We start from the raw sequence: 27,193 nt of genomic DNA, 5'->3' as shown, positions 1-27,193 counted from the left end.
AAATATTTTTTCCCTCTGATTTGCGTACTTTTACTGATGTGGAGCGTTGTTTAAAAAAAAAAGTTTTTTTTTACAGTAAAATAATTTTGGACCAGTAGATGGGGTCACAGCCGTATGTTATATGTTTAATCCCCCCCCAAAATCGAGTTAACGTCTATTTTTATCCACATGTATGCTATTGTAATCTGTTTTACGTCATACATATGCGTCGGCCGGAAGTTGAATTTCCATTGCCTCTTGTTTTTGTTCCCGGTTAGATACTGTTCAGCAGCTGGGTTAGGTACGCTTTTTGTGTTCGGAATTGGCGAGATATTTGGTTAGTTTAAACAACTTTAATATCAATTCAAACGGTGTTTGGACAATTAACGCAGAGCCATGTCTAAACGCGCTTCTTTTCACACACAACTGTCCTCCATCATGGAAATACTGTCTAGAACCGCAATGGCTCATGTGTGTAAACTGGTTGACGACGAATACACGGGAATATCTTTAGAAAATGAGTCTCTCACTGAGAAATTGCATAATCTGGAAAGTGAACTGACAATTGTGAAAAGCACAGCTCCCAAGCTGGCTGGAAACTATCGCTCTGTTGGTGTTCAAACTGGTGAAACTATCACCAGAGTAGACAGAGGTATGTTGTGGTCCTCTTATAATGCATCCGTGACGAGGGTGCATGCAGAATGGGGATATTATAGTCTTCATTCCTTTCCCTTTTAGTCTATACAGTGTCTTTACCCTATAGGGGACAATGTGTTTATGACACAATATGCCCAAGTGTCAATTCAGTTCTGCCTTCTCTTCCAGGGCTAAACGGATCCCCCACTATCGAAGGAATATTTGGGAAGGAATGGTGTCTTGATCTATGGAACCATGGGGATCCCAACAGCACAGAGAACAGTCCACAACACACTGCCAAAGTGAGTGAGGAGACAGGAGTTTTCCTTGCCTCGTCTGCTGTCCTTCATCTACACTGATATGAGAAAGCACTAGGCAGGATTGTGGAAACCAACAGAGGACTCAGGCTTACCAGAGGACATGCTGTCAGATGCCCAGCTCTTTGAAATGAGTGAATCCGAGGCTACCCTACATTATGGACACTTACTCTTTCTGTCATATTTAGAAGTCTTTTTCCTTCAATGCATTTTATTATTTAGTGTCTGCATTTTTCAAGTGGCTCTAAAAATATTTATCTTATTCTCGTAGTCAACAGGGGTGCCTTCAGGCCAAGCTGATGTTAAAGAGGAGGATTTTGAGGTGGAAATCATAAACAGAGACCCACAGGAAAGACCAACAATAATTTTAGATGGTAAGTTGTTAGAGGTTTTAATCTGAGATTTTTGATTTGCCTGGCTGGTGTAGTGCTAAATCATATAGGTTTAACTCTATGCGTTTGATACCATGCACAGTTATAAGCCAATGTAACTCTTATTTGGCCATCATGGAGGTTGGACATTGCTTTTCATGAATAGGTGGACAGGCAATCGAAACCACAACTCTTATTTGTATTATTTTTTTATTTTATCTGTTGCTTCAGGAGATGACGACTTAGTGGACAATGGAAGAGAAGGGCCCTCCAACGTGTATCCATCCTTTGATTCCTTCCGGCAGGACAGGCCAGAGAGACGGGATAAACAGGTACTGGAGATGTCTACTACGGATGTCTCCACAGGACACACTTTACGTTTCATATCCATCGACGGATTGGAGGAGGAATATGGCGAACATGTCTTTCCCATTGAGGACGATGAGACAAATGAGTTTCTACCAGACGATACCGAGCTGTTGCCCAACGAAGGACAAGATGAACACATCACAAAGCCAACGTATGCAAAGAAGTCTTTAGCAAAGTCAAAAAGCAAAGCTGGGAAGACTTTCAGTTACTTTAACAGGTTTAACTTGCACTCCCATAGTAAATCCGACACAAACGAGTTAAGTTGTGTGATTTGTAAGAAGACTTTCTTGCGGAAGAACCATCTGACGATGCATATGAAATCTCACAAGTCACTGTACTGCAGTGTGTGTAAGAACTATTATCCTGGGAAAACTCAGCTCAAAAAACACAAATGTGTTGCTCCCGATTATCTGGCCTCGAACAGCTCAAAGTACTTTTGTCATTACTGCGGCAAGTCTTTCAGCTGTCCGTCAAGCCTGAGGATACACCACCTGGTGCACACTGGGGAGAGACCCCACACGTGCACTGTCTGCGGGAGAGGATTCACACAGAAGGGCAATCTGAAATGTCACATGCGCCTTCACACTGGTGAGAAACCGTTCAAATGCCTCACATGTGAAATTGGTTTTACCCAGAAAGTATACCTCACTCAGCACTTGGCCAAAGCTCACGGTCAAAAGGAAGAAAATAAGAAAAAGAAGACGCAAGTGCACAAATGTTCTAAGTGTCAGTTGTCTTTCGTCAATCAGCAACTGCTCCAAACACACATGGCTGTTCATTAAAAAAAAAGAAGTATTTTTGGTTGATTGCAATACTCTTGACTTAAAAGGACAATCTACAGTTGCTTCATCCATTTTTTAATCCATAACTTATTTATGCCTCATGAGCTTAGTTGAACTGTTGTATACCATCAGAACCCAAAATAAGCTTGTAAATAAACACTTTACATTTTAGTCATTTAGCAGACGCTCTTATCCAGAGCGACTAACAGGAGCAATTAGGGTTAAGTTCCTTGCTCAAGGGCACATCGACAGCTTTTTCATCTTATCAGCTCTGCGATTTGATCCAGTGACCTTTTGGTTACTGGCCCAACGCTCTCAGCCACTAGGCTACATGCCACTCTAAATAGCCTCAAAACATGGTTAAAATTATAATTTTGGTATGGATGGTCAGTCCTTGCATCCATAGCTCTATGAATTTTAGTGGTTAGCCTACATTTCTCAAGGCCCAGCACTCAGCTTTTTACTGAAACGGGTGGAGGCCTCTATCTGAACTGCTGATTGCCCCTTTAAAGGATTGTGTGTCTGCTCAAACTGGAGAACCAAATACTGTCTAATGTACGTCATACTTCACAATATTGGCGCGACCTTAACCCAACGACCTTGTCAAGGGGTTCGGATCTGGATGCTGGACCTGGGAGTCCCAGTTGGGAGACCCCCCCCCCCCCAAATACGCTACAATATGTTGTAGCCTTTAAGTGTATTTTTTATTACACTTAATTTGTCTGAATTAGCTACAACACTAACAGGATGTTTTAGGCAATCTGGTATGATTTACCTACAAAAGGTAAATTATGAAGTTTTATTTTGCAAAGAACGTGGTGCATGAGTTTTGCACTATTCATAAGTACTGTAATGTTCACTTACCACTGTTCTATATTTTAGGCTCAAGGATTGAACCTGCCAATGTTTGGTGCAAGATGGCAGCTGGTACTGTATCTGCATTGTCCTCTGTGTACAATTTACATAAGATCTCATGAAATGGATGTTTTCAATTTCTGTTCCCAGCAGTGCATTTTGTACATAATGCTTCCATGATTGTGTCAGTTGTTTTTCTGGAATATTTATCTGCTGTAAACTTTCATAATTAAAGCAGCATTAAGGGTATAACTTCATCTTTGCCATGTTTACATTTTTATATGTCATGTGAACAAATAAGTAAATGTATTACTTTAATTTCATAATTCATGACAGAATTATTTGGCACACGTTTACATGATCGGTCTACCACACTGGCATTCTTCACAGTAGCACAAACAACTGGTATCAGGACAACCACTGTTCAAAAATGTCACTCAAATCTCTTCATCTAACAGTGGGGCATAGTATCTTGCCAATTGTGTGACAAGAAGGCACAGTGTGTGTGCAATCCTACGGACGGCGCAGAGGGAAAACTTGAATGGAACAGTTCTCTGCCATGTAGTGAAGAGTAACAGCTGGGTAATGTTCATTAGGGCACACAGTAGCGCAACAGTTTAAAAACAAACTTGACCTACTGAAAACCACCATGATTACAATAAGGTTAAAGATGTTTCGGTCGGCAGTTTTCAAAACAAGGTTGAAATGTAAATTAAAAACAAATTGACAATATAAAATGACTACTCCCTAATCCCTTAATTGAAACATTGGTGTGTGTTAAAACCGTGTTTATAGGTGTAGCTCTTCCCACAGTCGACACAGCTATAAGGCTTCTCCCCAGTGTGACTCCGGAGGTGGACGTTCAACGAACTCTTCTGAGAGAAACTCTTCCCACATTCTGTGCAACTGTAGGGTTTCTCACCAGAGTGTGTACGCTGATGCAGCTTCAGGTACGTCTTCTGAGCGAAGCGCTTCCCGCAAACTGTGCAGCCAAACGGTTTCTCTCCAGAGTGGCGTCTGATGTGGACTTTCAAGTAGCTTAAATAACCAAAGCTCTTCCCACAAAACAAACAGTCAAACTGCTGCTTCAGGTCTTTTCCAGTTCCCTGCTGGAGGCTTGGCCGGTTTCTTGGTGCGTATGTGTTGCGGGGAGGATAGTCCATGTACATTCCATCGGCTGTGTCAGGGCCAGGCTCTGGTGTGTTGTCAACCAGACCAGCCAGAGTGGGGTCTTCCATGAGGCTCTCAACGGATGTGGGCTGCTCTGTGTCAGGCTGTACCTGATGGCTGCCTGCAGGGTATGTGTTCAAGTCCCCCTGGTATAGGTGAAGTTGACTGGCAACTGTTCTCTCTACTGCTGGAGCATCCTCCACTGCTACACTCCCTGTACAGTACAAATGAAAACAATCTCAACACCGGCATCACAGCTGTGAAACAATTCAATAAGTGAGTCACGACGGCAGTAAAATTCTATGTGACAGTCGAGTCATGGTAATCTCCTTAGTAGTACCCAACTCGCTAATTCATCAGGTCGCTAACGGCCTGGTACTCAGGGCACTACTTCACCTCCAACCACAGACAATGCAAACGCAATCAAAACAGTATGTGCTTTTAAAACTGAGATTGATCAATTTGAAGAAAGAAGTTCAACAATAGGTTGAAACATTAGAAAACATGTTACTATCCTTGTTCCTGAACAGATTTTACTTGGTTTTCCAAATTAAGCACTGGGTAGCTGCAGGAACAGGGTTGGAGAGCCCTTGGCATAAAGAGTACGGGGGGGTATCATCTGTGGCGCAGTGAAATTACTGGAGTAGCCTACCCAACATGAGTGAAAAACATACAGACGGTAAAGTTTCCTCCACTTTTCCAGTGCATATGGATGACATGTCTTTATTTTTTTATCTTGCCTCGGTTCTTGCCCATTTGATAAATGAGGATTTATAAATCTAAACTGATTTCCATAGCTGTAAAGACAAGATTAAATTGAGAAAAGTCTGATGGGTGAAAATATGATCACTTGATGAGAGAACAGCATGTGCAACCTGAGGCAAGAGCACAAGCAGCCCATATGTCTTAATTTCTAAGGCTTGTAATCGTTCACGACTAAAGTTGCCAAATAACTCTAAATCTAGCGTATATGACCTGTTTCAAATGATACATTTTACGCTCAACATAGCCACTTCATATGAGCAACATCCATTCTATTTTATTCAGGTAAATTCTATTTTATTCAGGTAAGTTCAATTATATTATTCTTACTTTAAAATCATTTAAAATACTGGCACGCATCTTATAAGCATATCTTGTCTGCTAAATAAACAAGCCTATGGCGTGGTGCATAGCCAGATAACATACAGTAAGTAGTCCAACTCATTCTGTTCCTCTGAAATACATTTTCTTCATTTCATAATGTTTCTTTAGCTCTGCCTAAAAGAATGAATTTGTGATTTGTAGTCAATTGATTTATTCATATTTTTTTTTAAATGGAGACTTTCCATAGGCACGCATCAGTGGCTTGTATGAGTGGAGCCTGGCGATTAACAGTCAATTACCGTGAGACCAGCAGTCGTTTGCATGACAATAACAGGCTGACAAAATGTAATGACCGCCACAGCCCTATTTCCTTAAACTAGTCATAGTAGCATACCATGCTTATCCAGAGACTGACTTACAATTGCAACTTGCCCCCATCCGTCATGAAAGGATGTTGTTTATTTTACATATGAATGAGCTGTCAGAATTTCTCAATGATCACGACACACATACTTTTTCTGTTGCTCTGCTGGTCCACTGGCTGATCCTCAAACAGCTCTTCTTTGATAAACACCAACTCGGGCTCATTGTCCACCAAGTCTATTGCCTACACAAGACAGGTGAGTGACCGTTATTAGACAACACATGGTTCTTTTTTTATTCCGACTGTAACAGAAGAACCTTTGGAACCTTTGTTGTGATCCAAGAGTATAACCCTTCCCAGTCCCAATTCGCTCCTTAACCCTTTGATCTGAATAGGTATAAACACCAGTGGGGGTGTGTGGCGCTTCCACCATATTGCTTGATCTGTCACCTTACAGATCTGCAAACATTGTAGGACTAAGGTCAGGGGAATGGAACAAAGTAGGACAGCCTGGCTAGCAGAGATGCACTATTCAAGGATATTAATACATCTGACCTGAGTGACGTCATCATCGGCCAAAATGACCGATCCAATTGTCTCTTTATCCTGAGGGATAGAGCCTCCATTTCTCCATAGGTCCATGCACCAGTCCTTACCAAAGACACCCTCTATGGCGGGGGCAGACTGCTTTTCTGAAAATGGAAACGTCTATCATGAATATACTGACCGTGGCTGAACCAGCATCAATTCATCTTCCCATTAAACAGCTCTGCAAGCGTTATAATGTCCAAATATGCAGGCAACTATCGTCATTTACTGCTGTTACGCCTGGTATGTACTTCCAAAAAAGGTTTAAATAAAAATTGACAAGCAACTGAAAAAAATTATTAAATATTGTTTTTTACCAGAAGAGGTACCTTTTGGTAGCTCTTCCAGTCAAAAACAATACATTGAAAAAAATTCTGGTTGCTTATACATTTCTATTTAGACCTTTTTTGGATGTACATATATGCTTGCAGATTTGTCTAATGGGAAGATGAATGGAAGCATTGTGGGCATAGAGAGGACATCTGTCATATCAAATCAAAATGTATTTGTCACTTGCTTCGTAAACAACAGGTGTAGACTAACAGTGAAATGCTTGCTTACGGTTCCTTGCCCAACAATGTCGTTAAATAAAAAATACATGTTTTAATAATAATAAAAACAGTGACATACAGAATAAATAAATACACAGTGAATAACTTGTAAAAATAACATGGCTATATACAGCGAATACCAGTACTGAGACAATGTGCAGGGGTACGAGGTAATTAAGGTAGCTATGTACATATAGGTAGGGGTAAAGTGACTAGGCAATGGGATAGATAAGACAGTGGCAGCAGCGTACGTGGCGAGTGTGAAAGTGTGTGGGCTTATGTAGTGTGTGTATATTGGGGTGTCAGTGTAAGTATGTGTGGGTATAGAGTCAGTACAAAAAAAGGGTCAATGTAGGTAGTCCGGGTAGCCATTTGATTTGCTATTTAGAAGTCTTGTTTAGTAGTCTTATGTCTTGGGGGTAGAAGCTGTTCAGGGTCCTGTTGGTTCCAGACTTGTGCACTGGAACTACTTGCCGTGCGGTAGCAGAAAACAGCCCATATCGCTTGGGGGGGCTGGAGTCTGCAAATTTTTGGGTTCTTCCTCTGACACTGCCTAGAGGTCCTCGATGGCAGGGAGCTCGGCCTCACCGCCTGGAGGGGGACAGCCCGTCAGGAAGTCCAAGATCCAGTTGATGAGGGAGGTGATCAGTCCCAGGGTCCTGAGCTTGGTGATGAACTTGGAGGGGACTATGATGTTGAATGCTGAGCTCTAGTCAATGAACAGCATTCTTACATAGGTATTCCATTTATCCAAATGGCTGAGGGCAGTGTGGAGTGCAATAGAGATTGCGTCATCTGTTTGAGCAATGGCCTGCCTTTCAAAGCATTTATATACATGCAACTGTTACAGAGTGATAGTAATTTAGGCAGGTTACGTTGGAATTCTTGGTCAAGGGGACTATGGTGGTCTGCTTGAAGCAAGTTAGTATTACAGGTCAGGGATAGGTTGAAAATGTCAGTGAAGACACTTGCCAGCTGCTCAGCACATGCTTTGAGTACACGTCCTGGTAATCCGTCTGGACTTTAAAGTCTCCCCTGGTTCAGATCTAACTAGTACATTAGTAGATGTAACTACTAATTAGTACATATTGATAATCAGATCGTCTGGCGTGGGAAGTTTGATAAGACACCCACACTCATTATGAACGTTAAAATGCATCGCTTGCGGTATGATTTTGGAAACATAAGCATCTTTCATATCGGCGAGAAATAATTTTCAAAAATCAAAAGGTTAAATTACTACACACCTTCACATTGTTAGGGTTCTGACAGTGCCAAATGTCCATGTTTACATCGCTTGATTACGGAAAACAGCTGGAAGACGTCTCCGAACACCTTGGTGTAAACGGAAGATGGACGCAACAAACATGTTGTCACCGAAAAATACTGTCGGCTGCAACGGTGTTAAAACAGTGCAGTAACGTTAACTGTACAATTTGAATTTGTTTCATGTTTTTGATGTGATATGAAAGTAGAGAGCTTTATGTTTCAAGAACTGTACCCGAAATTGAGAATTGAGTTTAGATGGAGTACGTGGCTGTTCGGCCGATGTTACATAAAAATTTAACAAAAACCAACATAATGTACTGATTACATTACCCAAAGAATAGCCCGCAATTACACAGAACAATGTGTGCAGCTATTGCGGGCTATTCTTTGGGTGCTGAAATCACTAGGTGTATCTTTAAAGCCCGCCCACACTTGTCTAAATCGTAAATCATGGAATGTATTTTAATCGGCTACAGTTGCTAGCTAGCAACCTATCATGGATTAAAGCTATCTAACGTTACAGTCTAAAAATGCTCACCTCGGTTCTCAGTTGCTTGATGTGTAAATATTTGTCCCGAGACCTGAACTCCATTCTGACAACGGCTGGCAATGACCCTTTTACGTTCGTGCAGTTTTACCGTCTTTAATTCAATCTCTAGCAGGTAACATTTCTTCTTTAATGCCTCGTTCTCGTTCATGTGTTGTTGGGATATTTCAGAACGGAGAACCGCCGAGCACTCGTCGACAAGTTTACCGATTTCAACCACAGCAGCTTTGCTTAGCATTTCCATAATGGAAACTAACTGGGTCTGAAAACTTCCCCGATTTATCATCGTATTCATGGTTTTGTTTTTAAAAAGAAACTAAGTCCAACGCGTATGATAGGCTGGCTATATTAATAAAACTGAATAATAATAGACATTGGTGGCTAGCTAGCTCAAACAGACCAGAGATAATAGATACATTAGGAGATAGGAATCCATTAGAAAAATAATGGATAACCTATAAAACCAGCAGACTCTCGACCAATCGCGTTCAAGTTGTCACGCAGTTGCTAAACTAATCGTCACGCAATCCCTTCTCAAAGTCGGGGTATGCCTATTTTCCTCGACAGTACGTAATGTCACGATGCAAAAGCTATACGATATTACAGAGAACACGTTAAATATCTTACATCTTGGAAAATATTTGTAATGTTGTACTTCTTGTTGACGAATATTGGGGTTTTGCGCTAGCGCCCAATTGACTCCCATTCACTCATTGAAAGAAAATATTATTAAAAAAATAAAATATTATACTATATATATATATATATATATCTTATATATATATATATATATATATATATAAAAACTATTATAAAATATATATATATATACTCCTTGTCCCAGAATCACCCAGAATACACCGCGCGGCTCATTGACGACGCGCGAGCAACGTAGATAATGGGCGTTAATAAGAATGTTTCCTATCTTCTCAAAAGTATCTCTGAATAGACCTCTCGCTCATTAATCGAAACATTACCGCATTGAATTGTGGGATACTTTACCGTAAACCATTAAGTAAAGGTCACGATGACTTTCTTTTCACGGACACATTTCTGTTGAGCTTTATTTCATGGTTTACTGTCAAATATCCCATAATTCAATGCAGTAATGTTTAGAGCCAGTTTAAAAAACTAGACACCTTGGCAGTTGGCTGTTACTTTCAGGGCTATATTTCACCTCCAAACCCATTTGAAATGAGGAAAAATATGACAGACAGCAAAATAGAGACCTAGCAAATATTGAAAAAGGGACAACTTTATTTTTCTGAAAAGCAAAAACTTCTATTCTATGAGGAAAACTTTTAATGACTGAAGTCCATCAAATCCACTGCAGAGGCTGGTTGGTTGGTACTAGTACTGATGGTCTATTTTACCATCTGTCCTCTTGAAAACTGGACTCACTGTAAACATGCATGCTGAACTCTGTATGTACACCCATGTGTTTCTTAAGGTTACAGTTTTTAGTAAATCCCTTCCCACATTTCACACAAACATAAGGTTTTTCTCCAGTGTGGGTGCGCTGGTGCATATCGAGAGTGCATTTTTGAATGAAGCTCTTGCCACAGTCGAGGCAGCGATATGGTTTTTCTCCAGTATGGGTGCGTTGGTGGGTATAAAGATGCCCTTTCTGTGCGTATCTCTTTCCACACAGCGTGCATCGGTACGGTTTCTCTCCAGTGTGACTTCGCTGGTGTATTTCCAGCTGACTGTAACACCTGAAGTTCTTGCCACATTGCATACAGCCAAATCTTTTAGCTCCTGACGTTCTCAGGCTGTGGATCTTCATGTTTGACTTTGCCACACTGAAACTCTGAAAGGGCACATTTGTTATACCACCAGAGCTGTTTCCAGTTATGGAGTTTCTCTGTGCAGCAGGTGTGATCTGCTGTGCATCCTGGCTCTGTGAACATGCAGGCGGCATCCAATGTGTGTCCAGGTCCTCCAATTGCACTCTGGATGAGGGCGGAGTGCTGTGGTTCACTTGGCTCTCAGTAAGCATAGCGTGTTTGTCTGAGCCGTCTGGACAATGCTGATGCACATCAAGACACCCAACATCTGTATCAAGTGATGTTGCTGCTCCTGTTTGACACAGGAAGGCATGTATACGTATATATTTTAGAACAGAATTAAACAGTTCAATCTTTATTCAGTTACACAAGACAAGCCAATGCTTCTGCATTTTGCCTATTGTAATTATTGCACTAGATTACCCAACCGTCTAGGTTACCCAACTGTTCAGCAATGCCAACACATGTCATTGTCCTCCCTGACAGTGTACTATTTGGCACCCAGGCCCTCGTGATTTAACCCATCAACACTCACCCTTTTCATTTATGAGTTCAGTCTTTGGCCCACTACCCCATATGTCCACCTCTGAAGGTTCCTCCTTGATCACAATCAACTTAGGCTGGTCTCTCACCACTGTGGTAGGCTTTAGGGTAAATAACAATAGCTCAGCAAAAAATGGTAACTAGAAGGACATTACAGTAAGGCTACTTGACAGAAGGAATGACAGGTCATAACTTACCACTGTTTCCAAAACAAGAGCACTATCTTCAACCGGATGGATGACATGCATCTCTTGGGGAGGACAAATGTTTTCCCAGGAACTCTCACTAAGCATACAAGAAAACAAATATATTAAATTCTGACAGATAAAAAGGGTTGGGTTCAATCAATAAATAAAGTATTTGATACAATTATTTTTACATCAGCATTTATCAAGAACTACTTTACAGTTACCCAGCCTAAACCCAAAGAGCAAGCAGAAGCCACAGGATTCAAGCAGCACAGGGTTTCATGCAGAATCATTCTAATATCTGTGATTTGTGGCCAGTATAATCCAGACCTGGGTTAAAAACTATAGCAAATTAGGCATGTGCACTTTGGGGACTAAACACAGCACACGTATTTGACCCAGATATATTCACATACACACACAATTACATTACCTGCCCATAGAATATTGAATAAGAGTCAACTTTGCAAACCTTTTTTTGATTGCAGGTGTTTTGGGCTCAGACTGAGGTATTTCACAATAATCGTTCGTTGAACCGTCTCTCACTCTTGTTGGTGTTTTCGTGCGTGTATCTGCGGTTGCGTGCTGCCTGTGCCCGCGGTCGATCCAAAGCAAATTCTCCATCAACTGCAGTTTCTCTGTAAGTGCTGCTATTTCATTCCGACCACGCGTTATTTCTAATTTTAAAACCTTTGATTCGATGTCGACCAGTTTGCTTATTTCTGAAACAGCTGTTTTTGATAACGCGTCCATGACCGAAACGAGCTGTGCTTGAAAACAAAAAGCTGTCGACATTTTGGCAAAAGTATATATACAACTAAAATATGCTGATAACTGTATGTATTACTTTCAACGAGCTGTCAAATATTTAGTTTGTTAAATATAACAATGTGTGCCTCGAGTTCTTTGTACAAACATGCACACAACAAAGACACATGGTTCCATCTACAGGATCGGAGGGGAAATCGCAGCAAAGATAAGTGGCAACTTTGTATCTAAAAAGCATTTGGGAGAATAATTTTAGAACATTTTAATTTAACAACTACCATAACTATATCGAGTAAAGGGAGGTTAAATTATTATAAGTAGTTCATAAACTGTTAATTATCAGTTGGTTGATTTCCATCTAATATTGTATACGATCCAGATAATCAAAGACGATTATTAGTGTAGTAAAGACAGTTTTTAGGCTTAAATCCATATGCAGTGCACATAACACACATAGGATTTGAGGTAATCACATTCACTACAATTACCAGAATGCAACATAACAGGGCGGTCCTGGATATTTGATTGGCTAGTGGATGAATAGATTCAGGAAGTGCTGCGAGTGGCAAAATGTTCGCCGACCAAAAAAAATATATAGTAATTCCACAAGATTAACTTTGAGTAAAATGTTGCTTTTCCACACGCTTTATTATGGCTAATAGTATGAATTTGATACCTGTCTGGAACTGGTGAGCTTCACCTACTCTCCAGATTGAGATGCAAGCTGTCAATGGCACTGCAAAGTTATTTTACATGCACCATAGTGGACACTATTACAACGTGCATCGGTGAGATTCTGCTAATAAATCAGACTGTTATACCAGTTTCTGGTTACACAGCCTGAAACTAAGCACTGCAAAACATTTTAAAGTTTCTGTACAAGCCAGAATGTTTAATACAATTACATTTTAACTTAGGCTGATGTACAGGCAATGGAAAGCGTAGTCACATTCGGACTACAGTGAGATGTGAAGTTCCCCGAAGAGTACTCACCATCATCATCATTATTATTATAGACCAGTCCAGTCTTGCCTTTTTTTTCTATATTTATTGGTAGCTGGCCTTCTTCTCTGGAATTGGGGAAATTCTGCAATATCATGGTGTATTGTAAAACAATGATGTGGATTGACAGTGACACTTCCTCCTTGCTGGTATAGTAAGTGCATCACTGATTATAAAATAAAATGTTTTCCGTTACCTCAACCTTCTTTCTTTTCCCTCTTCTATTCCAGTCAGGATGTCAGGCAGAAGAGTAGTGGTGTTCTCTTCAGCAGCAGAGCTTGGTCCAGCTCTGGCTCACCTGGTAGCATCTCGGGCTGACAAGGCCCTGTTGGACCATGGCCAGTTCTCCCTGGGCCTCTCAGGGGGCAGCTTGGTGTCCATGCTCAGCAAGGAGCTGCCCGCCCTGCCAGACCTGGACTGCAGCCACTGGCTAGTAGTTTTCTGTGATGACAGGCTGGTTCCCTTTGACGATGGAGAGAATACCTATGGACTGCACAAGGTAACAGAATCTCATAGTTTACTGGTCCTTGCCTCGGCAGCTGCATATATTAAAATCACAGAGTTTACTGTAAACCTGATATATAGAAAAGATAACAATTAATATACACTGAATGTACAAAATATTAGGAACATCTGCTCTTTCCATGATAGACTGACCAGGTGAAGGCTATGATCCCCTATTGATGTCAGTTAAATCCACTTCAATCAGAGTAGATGAAGGGGAGGAGACAGGTTGAAGAAGGACAATTGAGACATGGATTGTGTGCAGTATGTGTGCCGTTCAGAGGGTGAATGGGCAAGACAAAATATTTAAGTGCCGTTGAACGGGGTATGGTACTAGATGCCAGGCGCACCAGTTCAAATGTGTGTCAAGAACTGCATGGTTTGTTACCCTCAACAGTTTCCTGTGTGTATCAAAAATGGTCCACCACCCAAAGGACATTCAGCCAACTTGACACATTTGAGTCAACATGGGCCAGCATCCCTGTGGAATGCTTTCTAAACCTTGTAGAGTCCATGCCCTGACAAATTGGAGCTGTTCTGAGGGAAAAGGGAGGTGTAAACTCAATGTTAGGAAGATGTTCCTAATATTTTGTACAGTTAATGCATGTGCATATTCTTATCTACAGCCTGATGTCTGTATTTTTCTGCGAGCACACATATTTAATTCAGGGGCAGGGCATTTACCTTTTTCTAGTTCTCATTCAACCTTAAGTAAGGACAGTTCTTCTGCATCGATCAGGTTAAATAACTATTTATATTCAATCATGTTTTGTTTTTGTCAACAGAATCAGTTGTTCTCCAAAATCAACATCCCAGACAGTGGGGTCCTGGCGATTGACCCCTCTTTATCTGTACAGGAGTGTGCTGAGGATTATGCCCGCAAACTGAAGGAGGTACATATACACACACACAGTTCATTTATCACTTGTATGGTTATGAAACAAAGAAAAGTTATGACATGAACCATTGAGATATTATAATCTGCAGATACTTTGTGCGACTGTGTGAGAGCAAAGTGTTGCATCTCGTTCATCTCAATATCTCCAGTGCTGCTTGTGGCCTGAAGGAGGATATCTCTGTGTTTGATCTGTTGCTGCTGGACATGGGGCCTGATGGACACACCTGTTCCCTCTTCCCAGACCATCCCCCGCTGTAGGTGAGCACAGTCTAAAGCCCAGTTTCAGGTCGTCTTTATTGCACTGTAGCCATGTTGACTCCCAGGTTGTCTTTTTTTGCAGTCGCGTTGCACTGTTTATCAAATCTCACAATGCCTGGAGAAGTGTTTAGCATTTTATATGATAAAGAAATCTTCTCAGACGACCTGGAACGCCACCTGTATCACTCATTAGGTTGTAATTCTGGTATCAAAGGAGCTAAAACGGATAACTATTTACATCAATGTTACTAATACGTCTTCTTTTTTTATCCATATGGTCTTGTGAAGATCAGATCATGACATTACATCTGTTCTCAATGGGGATTAAAAATGTTAAAAAGGCGTTGCTTGGTCTGGGTGTGATTAAAGCTGTTAGGTACTATTCTCATCAGATAGTCTTTCATGAAGGAAGAACTGTCTTCTGTTATGGGAGATCAGAAAACCCTCAGCATACATGTCCCAAGAAGCCGCCCTCTCCCAGTTTCATGTTATCTGAACTGGAAATGAGCCATAACCACTCTACAGTTAGTTGAATACAAATAGTTATGTTTAGCACATGTAAGGGAAGACGTTCATGTCGACACAAACATAATGTATTGTAGTGCAAAGCCATGAATGCATGATTGCAAATTACTGTCATACTGACATATGGGGCTTTTAACCATGTTAGAAAATCTCACACCACTTCAAACACCCGTTGTTATAAATCCTGCTGGGAACCCACCCTTCAGTCTATCATAATTAGAACATATTTTAAAGACACTTATAGATAATATGCAGTAGGTTAAAATATGGATTCAGAGGTTTCGGGCTATAAATGAATGTATAGCCAGTATTTTGTGACATCTCAGTGTAAGGTTTTAAAAAATGATCTTTAGATTCTTCCTTTCAGTTAATTCAAATCTGGTTCTGACCAGTAGAGTGTTTATTTAATGTGTTTCGTCACACACATGGATACACCTGTCCTGCCATGCATGTGTTGTTTTAGTCACTCCACTGGCTATGTATGGACCGTTCTTGTATTTTGGGTTTACTCCTCTTTTAGGAAACCTAGAAAATTGTGGCCCCAATCTGTGACTCGCCCAAGCCCCCACCACAACGTGTGACCATGACATTTCCCATGGTGAATTTAGCCCATTGTGTGATCTTTGTGTCAACAGGGGGCAGCAAAGCACCAGTGCTAAAGGTACTGTATCCTATCCTCCTGGCATCCTCTCTGACTAAATCATATCTAACCCTGATCCTAACCTATTAAGCATCAAGAAATGTCACTATGAAGACTTGATTCAGGTTATTTGTATTTATGTTTACTTGTAATTTACTGTTAAAAAAAATATATATATCCCAAAAATAGATCTCACTGTAAAACAGTAATGGATTGAGAGCATTTCTGTGGTTGTTGATAACACTACTACAAGTGAGCTTTTCCTTTCAAGTGCTGGAGGGTGGTGAAGGCCCGGCCCTACCTGCAGCCAGAGTGGTCCCCAGCCACGGTGAGCTGTTCTGGCTCACAGATGAACCAGCCACTGCTTCCTTGACACTCCAAATGGAGAGACCAGGCTCTGCAGCAAAACTCTAAAGACCAAAGAGAAGGACAAAAAGGAGCTCAGAAACTCAACACCCACAGAGAAAAATGTACAGGATATCACTGAACATTCCTGTTTCTATTTGACAGTGTTATGATTTAGGCATGAGATTAAACCCTACCTACCAGGAAAATGGGATTTAAGTGAATTCATGAATGAATAGGAAAAACATTGGATTGTTTACACATCAGTTGTAGAACAGTGCTGAATGTATGTATAATGATGGGGAAACCATTTGAAGTAGTTGCTGGATTATTCATTTCAGAGGAAACGGTGTAATGTCATAATAATACAAATAGATTTACTGTTAAAGTTTCAGGGTTCTTTAGTGTGTACTATCTCATGGAATTGTATGGGATTCCAACAAGCTGGTAGCCTCAGCCAGAAAGTGTTTACTTTGTTACTAATCTGTTGACCGCAGTACTTTGAAGTCCGACTTTGCATTGGACTATTAGTGGGTGATAAAATGGATGACATGCACTTCTGTCTAGCCAAAACATTTATGATTTTGATGATAAACTGAAATGGCACATGCCCTTCTTGGCTAAATGTTACAGTGATGAAAATAAGTGAATATTTGTACAGAATTATTATCAATATTAACATTACAAATCGATTAATAAAGGTTAAAAAATGAATTTGTTCAATTCGCAGTAGTTTCTACATGTAAAAAGGATTATTCAACCTGTCATAAACTTGCTGTTACATTGTAACAACCACCGTGTAATTTAGGCCCATCCCCTTTAAACATTGAACGACATTCCCTTTAATCCTCTGGTTGAGTAGAGCCTGAGACTATTTGCAGCGTTGTCACTGAGGTGTTGCGTTTTTGTCGGTAGTGACATATTTTCCTGAAAGGGCTTCAAGTCAGTGAAATATTTGCTCTTTCTGCATAGTGTGCGTCTTTGTTAGTGTATAACTTGCTTTTTCTCCATTTGCTGTGCTTTGCGATGCACCGGTACATCTTCCTTCTGTCCACCGCCCTGACGTTACTGTTCTCCGGACCAGCTCAAGGATACTTCCCCGAAGAACGCTGGAGCCCCGAATCACCACTTCTTGCCCCTCGGGTCCTCATTGCCCTTGTCTGCCGCAACTCTGAACATTCTCTGCCTTATTTCCTTGGAACTATCGAACGTCTGAATTATCCCAAGGACCGCGTGGCAGTTTGGTAAGTTTCTCAGTTTAAATGTGAGGTATGGTCTCTGTTTTATGATGGTATTGCTGTGGCTAGCATGTTCGATAGCTAATGTTACTGTAATTTACAAGGGCAGGGTGTCATATTCCTCGTTACTGGTCCATTTTATTATTTTTAGATGACAGTCAAAAGCAACTTTCCTAGCTCCAACCACATTGTACATATGCAACATCAGAATTACAGCTATCATCACAAAGGTTCCGGAAAGATGAATCCAGTCGAGGTGGGCGCGACTTTCATTGAGTCTTGCACTGCCTGGGAAAGTATTTAGGGGGAAAACGGGGTAGTCATTTTCCTGCAACGTCACCATATTCTCGAATTAATTACGTTGAGTGCCCTGCATGGTGCATAGTGTTCAATTGAATTGGTCATGTTTGGCATTTCTGTTGAGTTAGTAGCAGCTACTACTGTCCAGTGCCTACGTGGTAATAATTCACCCATTGGAAACACAGAAAGGATAGAGCCCCCTCCTTGTAACTAGCTGAGACCTGTCTATCCGTCTTCTACTGTATTTCTTCTCACCTTTGCCAAGTAGAGCATATACCCCCAGTCTGCAGACTATTCACTAGTCAGATTTATGAATGTGTCGCCCTAAGGGATAGGCAAGATACTGATCAGATAGTTAAGCTATTAAACTGAGATGATGACTACAGGAAATATAGCCACAGAAAATCTCTTGATTGTCCCCCATGATGAAAGCGGGGAGGGGACTGTGGATCTTTATATTTTAGCAGTCTAAATGAGTGAGTGGTGGGATGGAGGTCAATTGGAGTATTTCTTGGTATTAACCTCCGGGGTCAGATAAAATACTGTGTAGCCTATTGCTAAACAGTGTATTGATGATGTTTTGAGGTAAATAAAAAAAAACAATAACTTGGAACCTCTACTATGGTTAGGCTACTACTGATATATATATATTGTTAGTGAATGAGTTGTGTACAGGCCAATGTACCTGGACTGACTAGGGCGTGGGTGATGTTGATTTTCGCGACTGGTCGAGCACCAGTACACACTACCAAATGCGCTATTTTTCAGATGTTGCCCTACCGGAGTTACACACTCATAGCGTCACTGCTATTAGACTCACGACATACTATGGAACGCCGTTTTGGTCTTTGCGTGTCAAAAAAGATACACGTCAAATAACACTATTTGACAATAGCACTATTTGATGTGTTAAATAAGCTTTTACTTCTAGAATGTTGTGTGTTCTGAATTTGCACGTGCAAGCCAAGCGCCACCGCTGCTATCAGTATGTCACGACTAAGGTTCCTCTCCTTGTTCGGGCGGTGTTCAGCGGTTGATGTCACCAGTCTTCTAGCCATTGCAGATCCATTTTCCATTTGTTTTGTCTTGTTTTCCCACACACCTGGTTTTCATTCCCTCGTTACGTGTTTTGTATTTAACCGTCTGTTCCCCCCATATCTTTGTGCGGAATTGTTTGTTGTAGTGATTGTGCACATTGTTTTCTGGTGCCCGACGGGTTTTGTACCCATATGTTGTTATTCTGGATGCCGGTGGTTTTGTATATAAACTGCTCCGGTTATTACCCAGTTCTGCTCTCCTGCGTCTGACTTCTCTGCCACCAGTTACGCACCCCTTACAGAATTCCACACCAAATCTATGGAGTCAGCAGGAGCAGGTGCCCCTGGTATGGGGGTCGAGGAGCGTGTCCAGGAACACACAGTGATGCTCCACCATCTCGGCGCCGCCATGGACCGCATCGTCCAAGCTATGGACGGGGAGAGACGGGGAGTTCCTCCGGCACCTCCACCAGCACTACAGGGGCCTCCACTACTCGCTCCCCCTGCACCCGGTTCCAGTGGGATTCGCCGGGATGGCTGCTCGCTGCCAGGGTTTCCTGCTTCAGTTGGAATTATACCTGGTCACCGTCCACCCGGCTCCTTAGGGCCGTGAAAGGGTGTCCGTCCTCGTCTCATGTCTCTCGGGGAAAGCCCTGGAGTGGGCCAACGCCATGTGGGTGGAGGGAGATGCGGTGCTGGACCACTTTGAGGAGTTCACCCGTCGTTTCCGGGCAGTCTTCGACCACCCGCCCGAGGGTAGAACGGCAGGTGAACGTCTTTTCCACCTGCGTCAAGGTACGAGGAGCGCACAGGAGTTCGCTTTGGACTTTCGGACCCTAGCTGCCGGAGCGGGATGGAATGACAGGGCCCTGATTGACCAGTATCGTTGCAGTTTGCGCGAGGACGTCCGTCTAGAGTTGGCCTGCAGGGACACCTCCCTCCCCTTCGACCAGCTGGTGGACCTGTCCATTCAGCTGGATAACCGGCTGGCTACCCGTGGACGTCCAGAGCGGGGTCTGTCCGTTCCATCCCCCAGCAACACTGCTCCAATGCCCAAGGAGTTGGGAGGTGCTGCGCTCAGGGAGACCGGAGGAAGTTCCGTCTCGTGCACCATCTGTGGCCGCAGAGGTCACACTGCCGGTCGGTGCCGGGTTGGTTCCTCTGGTGGTCGAGGCAGCAGGCAGGGCATTCTGGCATCACCCCAGGTGAGAAGGCACGATTCTCACCAGAGCCCTCTGTTGCACACATGTTTGTGTTTGTTACTTTTCCTGAGTTTTCCTCGCATTCCCAGCATAAGGCGCTCGTCGATTCAGGCGGGGCTGGGAATTTTATAGCCAGATCATTTGCACATAGTTTATGGATCCCCATCGTTCCTGTGGCTATGCCCTTCTCAGTTCACACTTTAGACAGTCGACCATTAGGGTCAGGGTTAGTTAGGGAGGCCACCACTCCTCTGGGCATGGTGACACAGGGGGGGGTCACACGGAGAGAATCAGTCTCTTTCTCATTGACTCCTGTGTTTCCCGTGGTGCTAGGCCTACCCTGGTTAGCTTGTCATGACCCCACTGTTTCACGGCACCAGAGGGCTCTCACAGGGTGGTCGCGAGAGTGCTCGGGGAGGTGTTTAGGGGTTTCCGTAGGTGCTACTGTGGAAAGTCCAGACCAGGTCTCCACCGTGCGCATTCCCCCCGACTATGCCGATTTGGCTCTCGCCTTCTCCAAAAAGAAGGCGACTCAATTACCATCCCATAGACGGGGGGATTGTGCGCTAAATCTCCTGGTAGACTTCCCAGGAGTCACGTGTTTCCCCTGTCGTCACAGGCGGAGACGGCGGCTATGGAAACATATGTCTCCGAATCCCTGTGTCGGGTACATTCGGTCCTCCACTTCACCCGCCTCCTCAAGTTTATTTTTTGTGAAGAAGAAGGAGGGAGGTCTGCGCCCGTGTATTAACTACCGAGACCTAAATCAGATCACGGTGGGGTACCGTGGTGTCTACCTCTTATCGCCACGGTGATTGAGTCAATGCACGGGGCGCGCTTCTTCACCAAACTGGATCTCAGGAGTGCTTACAACCTGGTGCATATCCGGGAGGGAGACGAGTGGAAGACGACGTTCAGTACGACCTCAGGGCATTATGAGTACCTCGTCATGCCGTACGGGTTGATGAATGCTCCATCAGTCTTCCAAGCCTTTGTAGACAAGATTTTCAGGGACCTGCACGGGCAGGGTGTAGTGGTGTATATTGATGACATTCTGATTTACTCCGCTACACGCGTGTGTCCCTGGTGTGCAGGGTGCTTGGTCGACTGTTGGAGCATGACCTGTACGCCAAGGCTGAGAAATGCCTGTTCTTCCAACAGTCTGTCTCCTTCCTAGGGTACCGCATTTCCACCTCGGGTGGAGATGGCGAGTGACCGCATCTCAGCCGTGCGTAATTGGCCGACTCCCACCACGGTAAAGGAGGAGCAGTGGTTTCTAGGGTTTGCCAATTACTATCGGAGGTTTATCCGGGATTTTGGTCAGGTAGCGGCTCCCATGACCTCACTGCTGAAGGGGGGCCCGGTACGTTTGCAGTGGTCGGCTGAGGTAGCCAGGGCATTTGGTCACCTGAGGGCTCTGTTTACCTCGGCTCCCGTGCTGGCCCATCCGGATCCCTCTTTGGCGTTCATAGTGGAGGTGGATAGGAGCCGTGAGCTCTCAGCGCTCGGGTACGCCGCAGAGCAAAACTATGACGTGGGGGACCGGGAGCTGTTGGCTGTCGTCAAGGCTTGAAGGTGTGGAGACATTGGTTTGAGGGGGATAAACAGCCTTTTCTCATCTGGACTGACCACCGCAATCTGGAGTACATCCTGGCGGCGGGGAGACTGAACCCTCGCCAGGCAAGGTGGGACATGTTTTTCACCCGTTTTGTGTTCACCCTTTCTTACAGACCAGGTTCCCAGAACGTGAAGGCAGACGCACTGTCCCGGCTGTATGACACAGAGGAGCAGCATTTTCACTTTTGGATGAATAGCGTGCCCAGAGTAAACTGCCTCCTACTCAGTCCCAGATGCTAATATATTAATATTTTTATTGGATAGAAAACACTCTGAAGTTTCTAAAACTGTTTGAATGATGTCTGTGAGTATAACAGAACTCATATGGCAGAAAAAACCTGAGAAAAAATCCAAACAGGAAGTGGGTAATCAGGGGCTGAGTTCAAAAACTACAAACCTCAATCGAATTCACATATGGGTTATGTTGCACTTCCTAAGGCTTCCACTAGATGTCAACCGTCTTTAGAACGTTGTTTCAGGCTTCGCCTGTGAAGGGGGGGCGGATGGGAGCTGTTTGACTAATGGGTCTGCCAGCAGCCTCGTTCTCAGTCACGCGCATTTCACATGAGAGATATCTCTCGTTCCATTGCTTTTCTACAGACAATGGAATTCTCCGGTTTGAACATTATTGAACATTTATGATAAAAACACCCTAAAGATTGATTCTATACATAGTTTGACAAGTTTCTTTGACCTGGTATATAACTTTTTGAACTTTTCGTCCGACTGGACCTGAATGCGCTTTTGGATTTGTTTACCAAACGCCCTAACAAAATAAGCTATTTGGACATAAATGGACATAAATGATGGACATTATCAAACAAAACAAACATTTATTGTGGAACTGCGATTCCTGGGAGTGCATTCTGGTGAAGATCATCAAAGGTAAGTGAATATTTATAATGCTATTTATGACTAATGTTGACTGCGCAACATGGCAGATATTTCTTTTGGCTGATTTGGGCTCTAAGCGCCGTACTCAGATTATGCTTTTTACGTAAAGATTTTTTGAAATCTGACAGCGGTTGCATTAACCAGGATGTGGGTAGGTTTCTGATGTCTTATTGCCAGGACCAGTCGGGGGAGTGGGCGGTGTTCGTGCCCCTGGTAGAGATGGCCCAGAACTCGCTCCGCCACTCCTCCACTAACCTCTTCCCCTTCAAGTGCGTACTGTGGTATCAGCCGGTTCTGGCTCCTTGGCATCAGAGTCAGACCGAGGCTCCTGCGGTGGACGACTGGTTCTGGGTCGCGAGGAGGAGACATGGGATGCCGCCCATGTTCACCTTCAGCACGCTGTGCTGCGCCAGAAATCCAGCGCAGACCGTCACTGCAGTGAGGCCCTGGTGTTTGCACCGGGGTACCGGGCCTGGCTCTCGACCCGAAACCTGCTCCTCTGCCTGCCCTGCTGTAAGCTGGGTCCGCGGTTTGTGGGGCCATTTAAAGTCCTGAGGAGACTGAACGAGTTACAGGTTACAGCTTCTCACCGATTTACCATATTAACCCCTCGTTCCATGTGTCTCTCCTCAGGCCGGTGGTGGCTGGCCAACTCCAGGAGTCTGAGGTGCGGGAGGTTCCTCCGCCCCCTCTGGACATTAAGGGGCCATTGACAGAAGTTTACATACACTAAGTTGACTATGCCTTTAAACAGCTTGGAAAATTCCAGAAAATTATGTCACAGCTTTAGAAGCTTCTGATAGGCTAATTGACATCATTTGAGTCAATTGGAGGTATACCTGTGGATATATTTCAAGGCCTCTTTGCTTGACATCATGGGGAAAAAACAAAAGAAAACAGCCAAGACCTCAGAAAAACAATTGTAGACCTCCACAAGTCTGGTTCATCCTTGGGAGCAATTTCCAAACGCCTGAAGGTAACACGTTCATCTGTACAAACAATAGCGCGCAAGTATTAACACCATAGGACCACGCAGCTGTCATCCGCTCAGGAAGGAGACGCATTTTGTGTCCTAGAGATGAACGTACTTTGGTGCGAAAAGTGCAAATCAATCCCAGAACAACAGCAAAGGACCTTGTGAAGATGCTGGAGGAAACGGATACAAAAGTATCTATATCCACAGTAAAACGATTCCTATATAACGACATAACCTGAAAGGCCACTCAGCAAGGAAAAAGCCACTGCTCCAAAATCGCCATAAAATAGCCATACTATGGTTTGCAACTGCACATGGGGACAAAGATTGTACTTTTTGGAGAAATGTCCTCTGGTCTGATCAAACACAAATAGAACTGTTTGACCATAATGACCATTGTTATATTTGGGGGGGAAAGGGTGAGGCTTGCAAGCCGAAGAACACTATCCCAACCGTGAAGCACGGGGGTGGCAGCATCATGTTGTGGGAGTGCTTTGCTGCAGAAGGGACTGGTGCACTTCACAAAATAGATGGTTTCATGAGGCAGGAAAATTATGTGGATATATTGAAGCAACATCTCATGACATCAGTCAAGTTAAAGCTTGGTCGCAAATGGGTCTTCCAAATGGACAATGACCCCAAGCATACTTCCAAAGTTGTGGCAAAATGGCTTAAGGGCAACAAAGTCAAGGTATTGGAGTGGCCATCACACAGCCCTGACCTCAACCCTATAGAACATTTGTGGGCAGAACTGAAAGGCGTGTGCAAGGAAGAAGGCTGACAAACCTGACTCTGTAACACCAGCTCTGTCAGTAGGAATGGGCCAAAATTCACCCAACTTACTGTGGGAAGCTTGTGAAAGGCTACCTGAAACGTTTGACCCAAGTTAAACAATTTAAAAGCAATGCTACCAAATACTAATTGAGTGTATGTAAACTTCTGACCCACTGGGAATGAGATGAAAGAAATTAAAGCTGAAATAAATCATTCTCTCTAATATTATTCTGACATTTCACATTCTTAAAGTGGTGATACTAACTGACCTAACTGACTTTCCTAGTTAAAGGTAAAAAAATATATACAAAGAACTGGAAATTTTACTAGGATTAAATGTCAGGAATTGTGAAAAACTGAGTTTAAATGTATATGGCTAAGGTGTATGTAAATTTCCGACTTCAACTATATATGCCTCAGATCCAATATGAAAGGCATAGGCCTATCTGGATCTACACAACCAATGACAGAATTACATTTTGTTGGCTACCCATGCATATGGTTTCTGGAGAGCAGAGGAGGAGCGGATTTCGACTGTACACGACTTGGAGAGGTCTTGGTTTGTGTAATCGGGAGTTTGTTGAGTATGTAAGTAAATCTTGGACAGCTAGAGTGAGGAGACAGGAGTGAACAAACTTAGCAAGGACCTGCAGTGTTTTCACAGACCAGTGTGACATTAGCAATCCACTTAACACTGAGAAGATAGAACCTGCTTTGGCTGCCTACTCCAGGTTTCACTTATTTTCTCTGGTGTATTTATCCCTGTCTCTCTGAGCCAGTTCGTCTTGTATGTTTTCAAGTCAACCGGCGTGTTTTCCGTACTCCTTTTCTATTCTCTTTTTGCGAGTCCTCCCAGTTTTGACCCTTGCCAGTTTTCTGGACTCTATTCCCGCCTGCCTGACCATTCTGCCTGCCCTGACCTCGAGCCTGTCTGCCCTTCGGGACCTCCTAGACTCGAAACTGGTTTTGACCTTTTGCCTTTACACGACCATTCTTTTGCCTACTACTTTTTGGATTTAATAAACTTCAAAGACTCTTACCATGTGCCTCCTGTGTATGCATCTGGGTCTCGCCTTGTGCCCTTATAGATATGGATTTTTTTTACGGCCAATACCAATTTTTGGGGGTCAAGGAGTCCGATGGCCGATTATTTTAGGCTGATATTCAATATCATTACATTTGAACATTTTGATGACAAAATGACAGCAGTGTATATTCGTTAATGCATACATTTTAAAATCACACAATACATTTGACTTTATTTTTACCAATCTAACTACATAATATTATTTTACTTGAATGGTAAATCTCTTGATAAACTTGGTAAATTAAGATGGCATAGACATACTCACAATGCAGGTGAATGCATATTCAATATGAGTGTCTGCATGCATTGAGTTATTGAGCTTGTTTTGGCTTATCAGTGGAGTGTAGCTATGGTGCTACAGGTAACAAAATCTATTTGTCTTCCATTTGGGACTTATATTAGCCTACAACTGATCCAAAATGGGCAGTATTTCTGTTGCATGTATTTGAAATACGTATTTTAAGTACTTTGGAATTGGAATTACACTGGGCTGAACTACACTCCAATGTATTTTCAAAATACAAAATAGTTTTCTATGAAAAATGTTTATAGTGGTTCACCCTGCGTATGTATCAGAAGGCTGATACACTATGGTGTGATAACAGCGTCTGCTAAATTAAATGTACAGTGCCTTGCGAAAGTATTCGGCCCCCTTGAACTTTGCGACCTTTTGCCACATTTCAGGCTTCAAACATAAAGATATAAAACTGTATTTTTTTGTGAAGAATCAACAACAAGTGGGACACAATCATGAAGTGGAACAACATTTATTGGATATTTTAAACTTTTTTAACAAATCAAAAACTGAAAAATTGGGCGTGCAAAATTATTCAGCCCCTTTACTTTCAGTGCAGCAAACTCTCTCCAGAAGTTCAGTGAGGATCTCTGAATGATCCAATGTTGACCTAAATGACTAATGATGATAAATACAATCCACCTGTGTGTAATCAAGTCTCCGTATAAATGCACCTGCACTGTGATAGTCTCAGAGGTCTGTTAAAAGCGCAGAGAGCATCATGAAGAACAAGGAACACACCAGGCAGGTCCGAGATACTGTTGTGAAGAAGTTTAAAGCCGGATTTGGATACAAAAATATTTCCCAAGCTTTAAACATCCCAAGGAGCACTGTGCAAGCGATAATATTGAAATGGAAGGAGTATCAGACCACTGCAAATCTACCAAGACCTGGCCATCCCTCTAAACTTTCAGCTCATACAAGGAGAAGACTGATCAGAGATGCAGCCAAGAGGCCCATGATCACTCTGGATGAACCGCAGAGATCTACAGCTGAGGTGGGAGACTCTGTCCATAGGACAACAATCAGTCGTATATTGCACAAATCTGGCCTTTATGGAAGAGTGGCAAGAAGAAAGCCATTTCTTAAAGATATCCATAAAAAGTGTTGTTTAAAGTTTGCCACAAGCCACCTGGGAGACACACCAAACATGTGGAAGAAGGTGCTCTGGTCAGATGAAACCAAAATTGAACTTTTTGGCAACAATGCAAAACGTTATGTTTGGCGTAAAAGCAACACAGCTCATCACCCTGACCACACCATACCCACTGTCAAACATGGTGGTGGCAGCATCATGGTTTGGGCCTGCTTTTCTTCAGCAGGGACAGGGAAGATGGTTAAAATCGATGGGAAGATGGATGGAGCCAAATACAGAACCATTCTGGAAGAAAACCTGATGGAGTCTGCAAAAGACCTGAGACTGGGACGGAG

General features: G+C 42.9%; 5 protein-coding genes across 13 annotated transcripts in view; 3 read left to right on the top strand and 2 right to left on the bottom strand.

The window, feature by feature from the left end:
* Positions 1-201: 201 nt before the first annotated feature.
* Positions 202-4,046, top strand: LOC139364550 (zinc finger protein 649-like). 3 transcript variants are annotated; one of them, XM_071101371.1, is made up of 5 exons: positions 231-631; positions 805-917; positions 1,204-1,306; positions 1,535-2,260; positions 3,337-3,730. In XM_071101371.1, exons 1-5 carry the CDS (start codon positions 376-378, stop codon positions 3,429-3,431), a joined length of 1,293 nt encoding a protein of 430 aa, XP_070957472.1. In that variant the 5' UTR covers positions 231-375; the 3' UTR covers positions 3,432-3,730. The 3 variants fall into 3 exon arrangements, 2 of the variants coding, with proteins under 2 accessions (XP_070957471.1, XP_070957472.1); XM_071101370.1 differs by having other exon boundaries at positions 202-631; positions 1,535-4,046; XR_011626478.1 differs by having other exon boundaries at positions 805-1,066; positions 1,535-3,730.
* LOC139364554 (zinc finger protein 24-like) lies at positions 3,569-9,336 on the bottom strand. 2 transcript variants are annotated; one of them, XM_071101379.1, is made up of 4 exons: positions 8,876-9,336; positions 6,485-6,621; positions 6,079-6,172; positions 3,569-4,693 (listed from the first exon to the last, which is right to left on the bottom strand). In XM_071101379.1, exons 1-4 carry the CDS (start codon positions 9,177-9,179, stop codon positions 4,065-4,067), a joined length of 1,164 nt encoding a protein of 387 aa, XP_070957480.1. In that variant the 5' UTR covers positions 9,180-9,336; the 3' UTR covers positions 3,569-4,064. The 2 variants fall into 2 exon arrangements, with proteins under 2 accessions (XP_070957480.1, XP_070957481.1); XM_071101380.1 differs by lacking the exon at positions 8,876-9,336 and adding an exon at positions 7,543-8,823.
* Positions 8,773-17,053, top strand: LOC139364556 (6-phosphogluconolactonase-like). 6 transcript variants are annotated; one of them, XR_011626481.1, is made up of 5 exons: positions 12,695-13,671; positions 14,462-14,569; positions 14,724-14,828; positions 15,878-16,018; positions 16,269-16,391. XR_011626481.1 is itself a non-coding variant. In XM_071101382.1 (4 exons), exons 2-4 carry the CDS (start codon positions 13,408-13,410, stop codon positions 16,368-16,370), a joined length of 474 nt encoding a protein of 157 aa, XP_070957483.1. In that variant the 5' UTR covers positions 8,773-8,999; positions 13,403-13,407; the 3' UTR covers positions 16,371-17,053. The 6 variants fall into 6 exon arrangements, 2 of the variants coding, with proteins under 2 accessions (XP_070957483.1, XP_070957484.1); XR_011626480.1 differs by having other exon boundaries at positions 14,724-14,832; XR_011626482.1 differs by having other exon boundaries at positions 15,993-16,018; positions 16,269-16,376.
* Positions 10,124-11,859, bottom strand: LOC139364555 (zinc finger protein 25-like). The gene is made up of 4 exons (XM_071101381.1): positions 11,836-11,859; positions 11,412-11,499; positions 11,207-11,315; positions 10,124-10,963 (listed from the first exon to the last, which is right to left on the bottom strand). The coding sequence occupies exons 1-4, from the start codon at positions 11,841-11,843 to the stop codon at positions 10,254-10,256; spliced, it is 915 nt and encodes a 304-aa protein (XP_070957482.1). The 5' UTR covers positions 11,844-11,859; the 3' UTR covers positions 10,124-10,253.
* Positions 17,054-17,174: 121 nt separating the features above from the next.
* Positions 17,175-27,193, top strand: part of LOC139364548 (procollagen galactosyltransferase 1-like) — a 28,423-nt gene continuing 18,404 nt past the window's right edge. The window contains exon 1 of the mRNA XM_071101369.1: positions 17,175-17,586. Within this exon, the coding sequence (XP_070957470.1) occupies positions 17,369-17,586 (218 nt within the window). The 5' untranslated portion in view covers positions 17,175-17,368. The remainder of the gene's footprint in view (positions 17,587-27,193) is intronic.

This window comes from Oncorhynchus clarkii, chromosome 13, assembly GCF_045791955.1.
Source record: "Oncorhynchus clarkii lewisi isolate Uvic-CL-2024 chromosome 13, UVic_Ocla_1.0, whole genome shotgun sequence".
Lineage (NCBI taxonomy): Eukaryota > Metazoa > Chordata > Actinopteri > Salmoniformes > Salmonidae > Oncorhynchus > Oncorhynchus clarkii.
This window is presented reverse-complemented; position numbering and strand designations above follow the sequence as displayed.